The 14,302-nt window shown below is 39.7% G+C and overlaps 1 protein-coding gene and 1 pseudogene across 2 annotated transcripts in view; both read right to left on the reverse strand.

Annotated features, from left to right (window-relative positions):
- Positions 1-14,302, reverse strand: part of POLR2B (RNA polymerase II subunit B) — a 44,003-nt gene that overhangs the window by 10,632 nt on the left and 19,069 nt on the right. For both annotated transcript variants that reach the window (XM_045473931.1, XM_045473930.1), the window contains exons 11-17: positions 13,369-13,555; positions 12,581-12,724; positions 12,212-12,351; positions 11,998-12,109; positions 9,746-9,900; positions 8,462-8,660; positions 7,973-8,141 (exon numbers count right to left, since the gene is read on the reverse strand). In XM_045473931.1, the coding sequence (XP_045329887.1) occupies positions 7,973-8,141; positions 8,462-8,660; positions 9,746-9,900; positions 11,998-12,109; positions 12,212-12,351; positions 12,581-12,724; positions 13,369-13,555 (1,106 nt within the window). The remainder of the gene's footprint in view (positions 1-7,972; positions 8,142-8,461; positions 8,661-9,745; positions 9,901-11,997; positions 12,110-12,211; positions 12,352-12,580; positions 12,725-13,368; positions 13,556-14,302) is intronic.
- LOC123595945 lies at positions 92-2,085 on the reverse strand (annotated as a pseudogene).

Here is a 14,302-nt window from a genome sequence, read left to right on the forward strand (position 1 = left end):
AAAAAAAGAAAACAACAACAACAACAAAGACAAAGCTACAACAGATAAAAGACCTCAGAAATGTACATCCAGGGATGCCTGGCTGGCTCAATCAGTAGAGCATGCGACTCTTGATCTCAGGGTCATGAGTTCGAGCCCCACAATGGGTGTAGAGATTACTTAAAAATAAAATCTTTAAAAATAGAGGGAGTCGGGATGGGAATGTACATCTAATTGACACTACCCTGCATTAAGCAATAGCTGCACTTTTTGCAAACTGTGGCTAGGACAGTCCTAAATAAGAAAAGTTTCCTGTTTAAGCTGTAGTACTTTTCTCACTCTGGATCATTGATCCTTCTGTGGCAGATTTTTACAGTTCCTCTAATGCATTTGGGACAAATATCTCAAAGTAACCTGTAGCTTTCCTGGTAACTCCTTGCTCTCTCTCCTGCTACGAACTGTAGCCCTTTTCTTCTGAGTTTTTTTTTTTTTTTTTTTTTTATAACTCTCTGCTACCACATCATTTACTTCCACCACTAGATCCATAATCACCACCACAGGGACTGCCCAAGCTTATTCCACTGAAACTGCCCCATTTCGTGGGTCCATAATTTTACTTCTGTGGCCCACTGCTATTTCCAAAACCATTATAGTTCCCACCACCACATTTACCACCTCTGAAATTTCCTCTTTCATCGTAACCATCAACACCACCACCACCACAACATCCAACTCCTTGGTTTCCATATCCTGGTCCACCAACACCAGAACCTCCTCCACGACTATAACCAGGACCACCGTCGTAGTTGTCACCCTCACCTCTTTTATAACTAACTCTGCTGCCATCATCTCCACCACCAGAACCTTTTCTTCCACCAAAGTTTCCACCATTGCCAAAGTCACCACTAGCTCCAAAGTTTCCCCCACCACCTAAAAAGTTGCCAGATCCACCTCCACGACAACCTCTCTGCAATCCAGCAGACTGTATTTCTAGTTTAGAAAGGGCCTTTACCACTTCACAATTATGCCCATTAGTAGTGCAGTATTTCTTTTTTTTTTTTTTTTTTAAATTTTTTTTTTCCACGTTTTTATTTATTTTTGGGACAGAGAGAGACAGAGCATGAACGGGGGAGGGGCAGAGAGAGAGGGAGACACAGAATCGGAAACAGGCTCCAGGCTCTGAGCCATCAGCCCAGAGCCCGACGCGGGGCTCGAACTCACGGACCGCGAGATCGTGACCTGGCTGAAGTCGGACGCTTAACCGACTGCGCCACCCAGGCGCCCCAGTAGTGCAGTATTTCTGAACAACAATTTTATCAACTGTATCATGATCATCAAAAATTACAAAAGCAAATCCTTTTTTCCACTCCGCCCGTCTTCCATAACTTCTGTGGTTTCAATCTTGCCAATCTTACTTTTCAAAGTAGTCTCTCATGTTATTCTTCTGTATTTTCTTTAATACACCAAGCTTTACAGAATCCTCTGTAAAAACAGCTCTCTTTGATTCCACCACACACCCATTAACCTTGTGTGGTCAAGGACACATTGCTGCATCCACCTCTTCAACAAATAAGTCACAAAACCAAAACCCCTGGAACGTTTTGTTTCAGAGTCCCTCAAAACCATATAATCTGTAAGTGTGCCCCATTTTTTCAAAATGTTCTCTTAAACAATCATATGTAGTATCAAAGCTCAACCCACCAATAAACAGTTTTCTCAACTGCTCTGGTTCCTGTGGATCATGCCCTTCCTCCCCCTGGTAGTGATGGCTAGAGTGGGGCTGGAGGCGATCAGACAGGGGTTTTACCACCATTTTGAAACCAGACTTGCCTCTGCCAACTCAAGTTTGATATGGGACCGAAGGAAGTGATGAGGCTAGTCACTGACCCTTTCTTTTAAAGCAATTTTATGTAACCATATTTGCCACAAATGTTTTTCACCGCAGTACCTGTCAAAGTCTACTTCCCCTGGGATAGCAATAAATGAGGCAACTACTCTGAAGCCTTAATGAATAAAATAAGCAAAACCTGGGGCATCTGGATGGCTCAGTCAGGCATCGGACTCTTGATTTCGGCTCAAATAATGCTCTCATAGTTCATGGCTTCAAGCCCCACATTGGGCTCCATGCTGACAGCACTCCTTAGAATCCTCTCTGTGCCCCTCCCCTGCTCATGCTCTTTCAAAATAAACAAACTTTAAAAAAGGAGTAGTCATGGGCGCCTGGGTGTCTCATTCAGTTAAGCGTCTGTCTTCGGCTCAGGTCATGATCTCACGGTTTGTGGGTTCGAGCCCCACATCAGGCTCTGTGCTGACAGCTCAGAGCCTGGAGCCTGCTTCAGATTCTGTGTCTCCCTCTCTCTCTCTGCTCCTCCCCTGCTTGCACTCTCTCTCAAAAATAAACATTAAAAAATTAAAAAAAAAAAAAAAAAAGAGGTAGTCATTCTCAATGTACCCATCTTATAATTGGTGATTACACATACAAGTCACCTCATATTTATAAAGTGCATCCCTGGGAAGCCTGAGTAGCTCAGAGTCGGTTAAGCGTGAAACTTTGGCTAAGGTCATGCTCTCTCCATTCGTGGGTTCAAGCCCTGTGTCAGGCTCTGTGCTGACAGCCCAGAGCCTAGAGCCTACTTCAGATTCTGTCTCCCTCTCTCTGCCCCTCCTCCACTTACACTCTCTCTCAAAAATAAACATTAAATTTATTTAATTTACAAAGTGCTTCCCTAAACCAAGTTTCACAATTTTCACAGCAACCCTGTGCCATAAATGAGGTACTACTATTCTCATCATTTAAATGACTTATCCATGCTCCCAAAGTTAGTAAACAACAGACTCAAGTCCCAGCTCCTTGTCTCCTGATTTGCAGTTTGAACCTAGTACCATTCTGCTTTCCCTATACTAACAAAAACGTGGGGCCACCTTCCACGCCACAATCTTATTCTTAGTTGCTGCTGCCCAAACTACTTTTGATGAGACTGTAAAGAAAATAACAAGTACTTAAAAAGACAAAAGTTTAAAACACCCTATGAACTAGTAGGACTGAAATCTAAGAAATGACTGCTGAATGTGGGTGGTTTCAATGAACATAATGCACATATATGTGAATCAGATTTTCCAAAAATTAAAATACATTCAACTCTAAAGCTATAGTTAACATATCTTGATTTAAATATTTCAAATGTGGAGTAAAAGACTACGACTACAGAATACAAAGCAACTAAATCTAGATAACTGAATGTTCTGGTTATCTGAATTCTGAATCAAATGTTTATATTTGCTTCCCTAAAGCTAAATTCAACTTTCAAAAAGCAACCCACCCCTCATGAGAAGGCACACCATTCATTTACTCCTTTATGCATACAGACAGGGGTGCAGTTTTAACAAGGAGGATGCAGCGTAAGAGGTGGTGGTGCTACTGGTCTGGGTCTGGGACACTGAAGACACACTCCTCTCCTCCAAGTCTCTCATTCCCAGTAATTCCCAATCGAAGGCACAAACAGATTTAGAGAGAGAGATGCATGCAAAGGGCAGGCCCTCCTCCCTAATACCAACATTTGCCCCTTAAAAGCTCTGGCTTCTATGCCACAGAAAGCTTTCTGCTGGCTATCTTAAACACGCCTGGCCCAAGGTAGCAGATTCCTGAGTTTTGTTTTTAACTTGAATCCATTCCTAATGCTTTGAAAAGTAAATTCAAAAGCTTAGATTTCAAACGTTTTTTGAAATATCAGATCGGGCATCACTGGGTCCACTTATATACATCACAGCCACAGCTGAAGCTACGGGCTAACCCCAGTGGACAGGCAAACCTTTAACTTACTTACTCACCAATCCTGCCTAATGCTGTAGGAATCTGAGGTTGCAAGCCCTGTTTAAAACATAAAGCCCTGGGGCACCTGGGTGGCTCAGTTGGTTAAGCATCTGACGTCGGCTAAGGTCATGATCTTGCGGTTTGTGAGTTTGAGCCCCGCGTTGGGCTCTGTGCTGACAGCTCAGAGCCTGGAGCCTGCTTCGGATTCTGTGTCTCCCTCTCTCTCTCTGCCCCTCCCCTGCTCATGCTCTGTCTCTGTCTCAAAGATAAATAAAACATTAAAAAAAAAAATTGTTTTTAAGATAAAACCCTGTTTAAAAGATTAACACTGGGGCCGCCAGGTGGCTCAGTTGCTTAAGCATCTAAGTTGATTTTGGCTCAGGTCACACAATTTCACGGTTTGTGAGATCCAGCCCCATGTTGGGCTTTGTACTGGTGGTGCAGAGCCTGCTTGTGATTCTCAATCTCCCTCTCTCTCTGCCCCCCCCCTCCCCCCACTCGTGCTCTGTCTTGCACTCTCTCAAAAATAAGTAAATTTTAGGGGCATCTGGGTGGCTGAGTCACTTGGGTGTCCAACTTCGGCTCAGATCATGATCTCATAGTTTGTGAGTTCGAGCCCCAAATTGGACTCTGTGCTGACAGCTCAGAGCCTAGAGCCTGCTTTGGATTCTGTGTCTCCCACTCTCTCTCTCTCTCAAAAATAAATAAACACTTAAACAAAAAAATAAAATTAAAAATAAAATTTTTTTAAAAGTTAACACTAAACACTGTGCTCAATATAACTTTGCTCTCTAAGGAAGAAGAATCATTCTAATAAGAAGGTATTTGTTCTTCTGAGAACCTTTAAATTTGGAGCAGGGGTGCCTGGGGGGCTCAGTCAGTTAAGTATCTGTTGATTTTGGCCGGCTAAGGCCATGATCTCACAGTTCATGAGTTTGAGGTTCGTGAGTTTGAGCCCCGTGTCAGGCTCTGTGCTGACAGCTCAGAGCCTGGAGCCTGCTTCGGATTCTGTGTCCCCCTCTCTCTGCCCCTCCCCTGCGCATGCTCGGTCTTGTCTCTCTCTCTCTCTCTCAAAAATAATAAACATTTAAAAATATAAAATAAAAATAAAAAAAATAAATTTGGAGCAGAAAAAGCTAAAATGTTCTGCTTGGGACGAAAGGAGTATGAAATTCTCCAAGGAAAGGGCAGTGTCAAGGAAGCTGACAGTGGATAAAACCCCATTAGCAGGCAAGGTCTTCAGAAAAGTCAAATAATCCTCCTGAAATCTACATGATTCCCCTATGAAATCTTTAGTAGCACCCACATGGTCACCATCCTTTTGTGTGGATTCTTTGGGAGAACTGGAAGAATTCAAAGTCTCAAACATAATCAAGAAGCATAATATAAGGAAAATACATAAAGATGCAGGTTCCTGAAGGCAGAGGAGGGTTTGAAAACTGGAGAATTTGCAGAAATCTGAGGATCTTGGGAGATGTGATATGATCCTACTACAGAGGAAGCCAGTAGTAGGACATATATGACATCTGTGAAACATGAAATAGGCAAGACTTCCTCAGCATGTCCTCACATTTTGGTGAGCCCACCTATGCCCCTTTCTTCTTCCAGGTGATATAGTCTATGATTCTCAACTGTCTTGGTCCTTGTGAGACTTTCTGCCTCTGTAACAATCCCGGATCACCCACATACACTGTATCAACTAGAGCCCAAGAGGCAGCTCCCTCCATCCTACAGCCTTTATCTATATGGGCAAGTTTGAGAGATCAGGCGAAATTTAGCTTTTAGAATAGATGTGATTAAGGCATGAAGCAATAACAGAATTGAAAGGCATGTAGTCCCGGGGCACCTGGGTGGCTCAGTCGGTTAGCCATCTGACTTCAGTTTAGGTCATGCTCTCGTGTTTCATGAGCTCAAGCCCTGCATCAGGCTCTGTGTTGACAGCTCAGAGCCTGGAGCCTGCTTTGGACTCTGTGTTTCTCTCTCTGCCCCTCCCCCGCTCATACTCTCTCTCTCAAAAATAAACATTAAAAGAAAACAAAAAAAAAAATGAAAGGCTTGTAGTCCCATGCCTTCACCACTTCACACCAGTACCAAAAGAACATTTCAACTCCAATCCTTTACCTATTTTTCTTCTCTAGCCATAAAGAAATCATCATGTAAATGTTGAAGAAAGCACAACACTACAAGCATACCCCAAAGATACGAGCATACTTGCAGACAACCTAACAGACTGTTTTCCTAGACAAGAGTAACCCCTTGTGGAAGACTTTGAAAATAAATCATTCTTACCTGTAAGAATTTGCTATCAAAATGCTAAACCCCTAGTATAGTTAATAATTTAAGGCCACTACTTGCAAAGCAAACTGTACTAAATAATGTTACCCACAGTTAAAGCCAAAACCCTGTTAATAATAAGGTAAGAAAACAATTATGCCAAAGTATTATGCTGTCTCCTTTAATATTCAACACTCTTCTGCCCTTTAGACTTCTCTGCACCATTTTGCCGGCTGTCCAGTCTCCTTAGGACGCTCCTCTTGCAGCGGCACCTGAGTAGCTCAACTCTTGATTTCAGCTCAGGTCATCATCTCACAGTTTATAGGATCGAGCCCCATGTCAGGCTCCATGCTCACAGCCCGGAGCCCACTTGGGATTCTCTCTCTCCCTCTCTCTCTGCCCCTACCCTGTTCACATTCTCTCAAAATAAATTAATAAACTTCAAAACAAAAAATCTCCTGCTAACTCCTGATTCTCCTTAGCAGCAGCTACATCTCAAATCTCTTCTGATTCTTTTCCTGGTGTCTAAAGCTGTCTCTGACTTTATTTTCACTCTGAATTTCCCTTTAGCAATTTCATCATAATCTATAATTACCACTAATACATAAAAAACTTCACAGCTCCAGATCTGAGCTTCTTTCAAATCATATTTGCGACTCACTGTTGGAAAATCTTTTCTTACACGTTATAGCGGCAACTCAAAATCAACATGCTGAAAACTGAACTTACTATCTTACCTCTAAAACATCTTCCTTCTAATGGGCTTCCAATCTTATTAATAGTACTCCTCTCTTCTTTATCACCCAAGCCACGAACACCAACAATATGTCCAATAATATTTCCAAGTCCCATCAAGGGTATTCCATTAGGCATCTCATCTCCTACTCTTCTTCATTTCTTAAGGACCTTACCAATTCTCAGACCACTGCAAAAACCTCTAAATTATCTTCTTCCAATACCATATCTAATTGTAATCTGTATCAACTGCCAGAATGATATTCTTAAATTTTTTTTTTCTTTTTAAGTAAGCTCCATGCCCACGGTGGAGCCAATGCGGGGTCTGAACTCACAACCCTGAGATCAAGACCTGAGCTGAGATCAAGAATCAGATGCTTAACCGAGCCACCCAGGCACACCACCCCCAACCCTCAAAATAAATCCCAAATTGTATTATCTCCTTGTTCCAAAAGGCTGGATGGGTCTTCATTCTCAAAATTCAACCTGCTCTCTACACTATGAGACCAAAGTTCACTCCCATACATTTACACTTTAGTTATACTAAAGTGCCATGACTACTAACTGTTCCGTATCTCATACATTCATGCATCTAAGCCCTTCCTCAACCCACCTCTCAAATACCCTTTTGTCAAACTATACGCTAGTCTAAAATGCCACCTCCCCCATGAAACTGGCTCCAGATTTCCAACAGGTATCAATCATTTCCTTCACTCTGTGCTTTCAAAGGATTCTGTACCTCATCGTAACACTTTCCACATATCTATCTTTTATTATTTGTGTTCAAGTTTCCCACCACATTATAAATTTTGAGATAAAAGAGGTTGTGTCATAAGTTATTTTATTCACCCTCCCAAGCACTCAAAGTACTTAAGCATGACAGGGATCTTAAAAGGTAAAGAATAGTGGCGCCTAGGTGGCTCAGTAGGTTACACATCCTACTTCGGCTCAGGTCATGATCTCATATGACTTGTAAGTTCCAGCCCACGTCAGGCTCTGTGCTGACCTCTCGGAGCCTGGAGCTTGCTTCAGATTCTGTGACTGACCCCCACCCCCCGCCCCTGACCCTCCCCCTCATGCACTTTCTCTCACTCTGTCTCAAAAATAAACATTAAAAAAATTTTTTTTGATAAGAAAAATTTTAAAAAAACTGAAAAACAAAACTGAACATACCTGCTGGCAGCTCTCTAAATCGTAGATATTCCATAGACCGTGTAGTCACAAGTGGTTTTTGAGGATAATACAGAACATGGGCCAGTGTATCCATACGAACATGGAAGTTGGTGATATAAACTCCCATAGCCTGCTTACCCATAGCAGACTGGTATGTGTTTCTAGGGGACTAAAGGTAGAAATGAAAAGCAGAATCAATGAAAATTTAATGCTTCTAAAGCAACAGATTCTACAGGGTACTACACAAATCAGAAATATGGCTGGTAAAGGTCATGTTTTTTTCTGAAAGAGAAGTCATAACCATTTGGAATAATTATAGCTAACAGTGAAACAAACAAAAAAAAGCATATTAAATGCTGATTCCATATGAGTTCACAGCCTTTTCATCAACACACTTTTCTTTACGAAAAACTACAGATTAATCTCTAAGTTGTATTCTTCTTCCCCCAATACCTCAAAAAACCAGAAGTTAAAAAAACTGCTACCAACCTGGTTATGATCAGGAAAGGGAATAATAGATGCACAGACACCAAGAATCATTGATGGATGAATCTCGCAGTGTGTATATGTGGAACAATAAGCTACTTCTTTCTCCTGTAAATCATCTGGAGTCATTGCAAGCATCACTGTTTCTTCTTCCAGAGTATCAATATATTCTACTACCCCACTGGCCACAAGATCCTGCCAACTAAAAAAGAGGAATTCACTTTGGAGTGCCTGGTTGGCTCAGTCGGTTGAGTGTCCAACTCAATTTCACCTCAGGTCATGATCCCAGAGTCATGGGATCAAACCCTGCATCTGGCTCTGTGCTAAGTGTGGAGCCTGCTTAGGATTCATTCTCTCTCTCCCTTTGCCCCTCTACCCTGCTCGCACTCTCTCTAAAAAAATAAAAATAAAATAAACTTTAAAAGAAAAAGAAGTATTCACTTTATTTCCTTATCTATTGAAGTATTTTAACTAAGCTTCCTGCTTAATAAAGAGTATTCCTATATCAGGGCACCTAGGTGGTGGCTCAGTTACTTAAGCATCCGACTTTGGCCCAAGTCATGATCTCACAGTTTGAGTTGGAGCCCCACAGTGGGCTCTCTACTACCAGCACAGAGCCAGCTTCAGATCCTCTGTTCCTCGTGCCCCCCCCCCCACTGCCCTGCTCTAAAATATAAACAAACAAAAAAAGGGTATTCTTTTATCTATATGTATGGATACAGAAAGAGTTCCAAAATAGGTATATTACTGTTAATAGTGAAAAAAAGCAAGTTACTATAAACAACACACACAAAGTATGATCCTATATCACTATTAGTTTGTCTTGGTTTGTTCTAATACATGGGTGTATGGGTATGGGTTACTTTTTAAGAGGAGAGTATGGATTAGGGGCTTTTATGTATTTTTATTATACACATTGACTTTTTTTACAATAAAAAATATACATTCAAATATTTTTAAAAATAAATTTTAAAGCGGATTCATCTTTTTATTAAATTTATTTGCTATTATTCATATTACATGTTATACAATTTCTATTATGTAAGTTATTTCTTATCAGACTTCAACATGTCACAAAGACTTTAATGCTTTAACAAAACGCTACAAGTTCTTTACTTGATAATAAAAATTAAGAAAAACAAACGTGACTGTACAAAGTGCCTTTTTGGGGCAACGAAATATTCTAGAATTAGTGGTGATAGATGCACAATCAGGAATATACTAAAAACCACTGAACTATATGGCATACGAATTATATCTCAATTTTTTCCTCATGCATGTTCTTACCTGTAGTTGTTATATTCTCTCTCTTTCAATTGATCAATATGTCTCTTCTTTAGAAGTAGTTTTTGTTTTTCTACAATCAGAAGTGGCCTACAAATACGTCCTGCATCAGTATAGATCCGAATCTCCCGCTCTCGAATATCTCTGATCATAGAAACCTATATGTAAAAAGACAAAACAGTCTCATGAACTTTTTCTCTGTATCATTAAGACTTAGCTAAAAATATAATAAAGTTCCTAGTAAATTTCTAGAGCAAACAATTATCAAATAAAATGGACAAATCTTTTTTTTTTTTTTTTAAATGGACAAATCTTGCAGCAGCTGGGTGGCTCAGTCGGTTAAGCATCCACCTCCTAATTTTGGCTCAAGTCACGATCTCATGGTTCCTGAGTTCCAGCCCCACATCAGGCTCTGCGCTGTCAGCACTAAGCCTGCTTGGGATCCTCTCTCCCCCTCTCTCTACTCCTCACCTGGTTGCATGCATGTGCATGCTCTCTCAAAATAAATAAACCTTTTAAAAAAATGGACAAATCTTAGTTTATCATTGTTCGATATACTAAAAACCTAAGTATAATTTAAAATTTTATAAAGAATAATTATTTAACCTTGGTAATTATAAAGCTGAATATCTGGCAATACTGTCATGCAAGATAAAGCAAAATGAAGAAAATATATTTGTGTCATCACAAACACTAGAGATAGCAATTTATTTTGTCTCTGATAATTACATACCACTCTGCAACCTTTCAGTAACCAGCCATTATCATTTTGCATCTATCATACTTTCTCGGAAACAAGCCCACCTTCTGACACTGACCTAATCAGACAAATGGCTTATAATTTACCTGTCCGATACAGCAGACATTAGCCACATGTCATTATTAAGCACTTGAAATATGGCCATTCTGAACAGAGAGACGCTGCAGTGTACAATGTGTATAAATTACACAGTGGATTTCAAAGAGTACCACATAAACAAAGCAGAAACAGACCCATAAACACAGAAAACAAACTAGTGGTTACCAGACAGGAAGGAGTTGGGAGGATGGGCAAAAAAGGGTAAAGGGGAGTAGTAGGAAGTATAAGCTTCCAGTTATAGAATGAACAGATAATAAGTGGTACAGTGCAGAGAACATAGTCAATAGCATTATGATAACACGTATTGCTATTATACATGACAGATGGTAGCTACATTTCTGGTGAGCACAGCATAATGTATAGAACTGCCAAATCAATATGTTATACACCTGAAACTAATGCAATACTGTACATCAACTACCCTTCAATAAAAAAAAGTACCACATAAAAATAAAGGATACAAAATTTCTCATAACTACTAATTAGATGTTGAAATTATAGTACTTTGGATAGAACAGGTCAAATAAAATATATTATTAAAATTATTTTCATTTTCTAATTTTTTAACATGGCTACTATATCCATGGGTAGCTCACATGATATTTCTACTGGGCAGCACTAGAAAATATATTCCCAGAAAACATACTTTATTTTTTTTAATGTCTACTTATTTTTGAGAGACAGTGTGCAGTGGGGGAGGGACAGAAAGAGGGGGACAAAGGATCCAAGGCAGGCTCTATGCTGACAGCAGCATGTCCATTGTAGGGCTCGAACTCATGAACCATGAGACCATGAGCTGGGCAGAAGTTGGATGCTTAACCGACTGAGCCACCCAGGCGCCCCTATTCCCAGAAATTATAAAAGATATTTTAGGCAGGGCACTTTCTGGCTCAGTCAGTAGAACATGCGACTCTCGATTTTGACTCAGGTCATGATCTCAAGCCTCTCATTGGGCTCCACACTGCTTAAGATTCTCTCACTCCCTGTCTCCACCCCTCCCCACCTGCCCCTCTCCAAAAAACAAAAATTGGGGGGAAATTCTCAATAAAGAACATAGTTATGCGGTACCTGGGTGGCTCAGTCAGTTAAGCATACGACTCTTGATTTCAGCTTGGGTCATGGTTTCACAGTCCGTGGGTTTGAGCCCCACATCAGGCTCTGTGCTGACAGGGTGGGACCCGTTTGGGATTCTCTCTCCCTCTCTCTCTGCCCCTCCACCACTCACACTGTCTCTCTCAAAATAAACTTTAAAAAAGCATCACCTAGACTTCGGACAATGTACTCTATAATTCAAGAGAAAGCAGTTAAACAAATGCCAATGTAAAGAAAATTGTCACTAGTCTTATGCCTTGTTTAGAAATCCTGTAGAATCATCTACTCTTAATTAAAGGCTCACTTCAGACACAATGATGTCCATCTGTCGCCGCAACTTCCTCAGGGTGTTCATAAGTTGTTCAGGATCTTTATGTATTCCAACCCAGCAGCCATTAACAAAAATCTTGGTTGCACTAAAATGTGAAACCAAAAGCATTTTGCAGTTAGTAACTCTATACTAAGCAATAACCAAAGATTAACAATAGTTTCAAAGAAGAAATCATGTCTATACACACTCAGCAATAGCTGCAGGAGATATTTCTTCTAAGTTTTCCATACTCCATTCTTCTAAAAATTCAAGAATTGGAGAAGGCTGAGATCCAACTGAAATATAAGCCATCAGGGCTAAATTCTTCACAAGTCCTACAGCATGGCCCTACGAATAAACAAAGTATTACTCCTATGGATTTAACATACCTATCAAAATTCCTTTCCATAAACATTTTTCCTTCAATTTGATTTCAGGATTTACTCTAAGAACAAAATCATAAATAAAACATTAATTCTAAAACCGCACAGCAAATTACTTACTTCTAAAAGTAATTATATACCCTACATAATTATCGGTAGACTTTTTGTCCTGAACGTAAATTCTAATGTATTACCTCTGGGGTCTCAGCAGGACACACCATTCCCCACAATGTATTATGCAATTGTCTTGGTTTTGCTAGCTTGCCATCTCTACCAATAGGAGAATTTAAACGACGCAGGTGAGAAAGAGTAGATGCAAACGTCAGGCGGTTTAACACCTAGAAAACAATATCAAATCTTTGTAGTTTGGGCATTTTTGTTACTCATGCTACCGCATTTTTAGCAAATACTAGAATGAGGCAAAGTCACATTTTAACCTATAATCAACTGACTCTCGAACTCTCCCTATCCCTCCTTTCTCCATCCCTTCCCTAGATAATATCATTCATCCCATAACTTAAGAGCCCCTCATAGCAGGGATGGCATATATGTGATATACAGTTCTAACATATCCACATAAATGTTTTATATACGATCACCTCCAACCACTAGGATATTAGTCCCACAAGAGTTACTGTCCCTAACCCCCCACTGTTCACAGGTCAACACTGTACTGTACTTTGTACTTTAGTTAACTTCTAATATGGAGCTTTTAAGATATAAAAATTTCACTAACATGGACCATCTTATGTCTTAGCAGGTACACTAACTTATTAACTACCTTGCTGCAAGCCAAAACTTTAATCTCTTAAGTAATGCTAACAGCTAATTTAAGGAAAATTTCATTTTCATAATTCAATATCCCCCAGTGCTTTTACATCTGAGAAAAAAAAAAGAAAGTAAAATAATTTACATTTAATGAATGAAGGGATCTATTAGCCTCACAACATTTTCCTATCAAACCTGTAGTTACAGTCCTTACCTGAGATACTCCAGCTCTGGCTTGATGAGCTTTCTTTTGGTCACCCCAGTTTCCAGTAGCTAACGAATATTTTAGGCCATCAGATATAATCCTTGTTTTAATTGCCAACTCCAAGTTAAAATCCTTTCCTCGATCAATAAACTTCTGTGCATAGATCCGCACCTCTTTAAGCAAATTCTTAAACATACTGCCAAATAAAATGGTATTTTAAATATGTAAAGGTCAACAACATGCATTCTCAATATGGACAATTTTGCCCACGGGGGTGAAAAGTAGTTCGGGTAGGGGGAGGGAAGTGTTACTACTTTTTATGTAAAAAGCACTAATGTACTCACAGTACATAAACACACATGAGGTGAGCAACTAGGGAAAAATGTCAGAGACTCCTTAGTAGGGTGAAACAGTAGGCTGACAAATCACTATTCTACAACACACTAAATAATAGAACATGAAGGAAGAAATAGTGCTAATATTATCTTTTTTGTATTGCTTACAGATTTTGCTTTTAAAAATAACTTTTCTGAATATAAAAGTGTTATATGTTCATTACAGGAAGTATAGAAAATACAAAAACATAGCAAGAATAAAATAAAAATCATATTACATCAATACTGTGAGACAACGGCTGCTAATATTTTGACAGATTTCCCTCCAGCTTTTGGGTTTTTATAAAATGCAAAAGCAGGACTAATAAAAATTCCAACATCATCAGTACTTAGCAAATGACTTATAAAGCTACCAGAGAAATAAAGAAAATGTATACAAGTAATAACCTGCCCTTACAAACCTGAAATTCACAGACACGAAGTAGGACAAAATCTGGGCAAGTGGAAAACAGAATGTATCCAACTTCATATATACCCAATATAGATGCCAAGACAGTTTAGGACTTCCACCAGTGCAATGACAAATCTAAAGTGAAATCTCTCTGTTT

The sequence above is a fragment of the Leopardus geoffroyi genome, chromosome B1, assembly GCF_018350155.1.
Source record: "Leopardus geoffroyi isolate Oge1 chromosome B1, O.geoffroyi_Oge1_pat1.0, whole genome shotgun sequence".
Lineage (NCBI taxonomy): Eukaryota > Metazoa > Chordata > Mammalia > Carnivora > Felidae > Leopardus > Leopardus geoffroyi.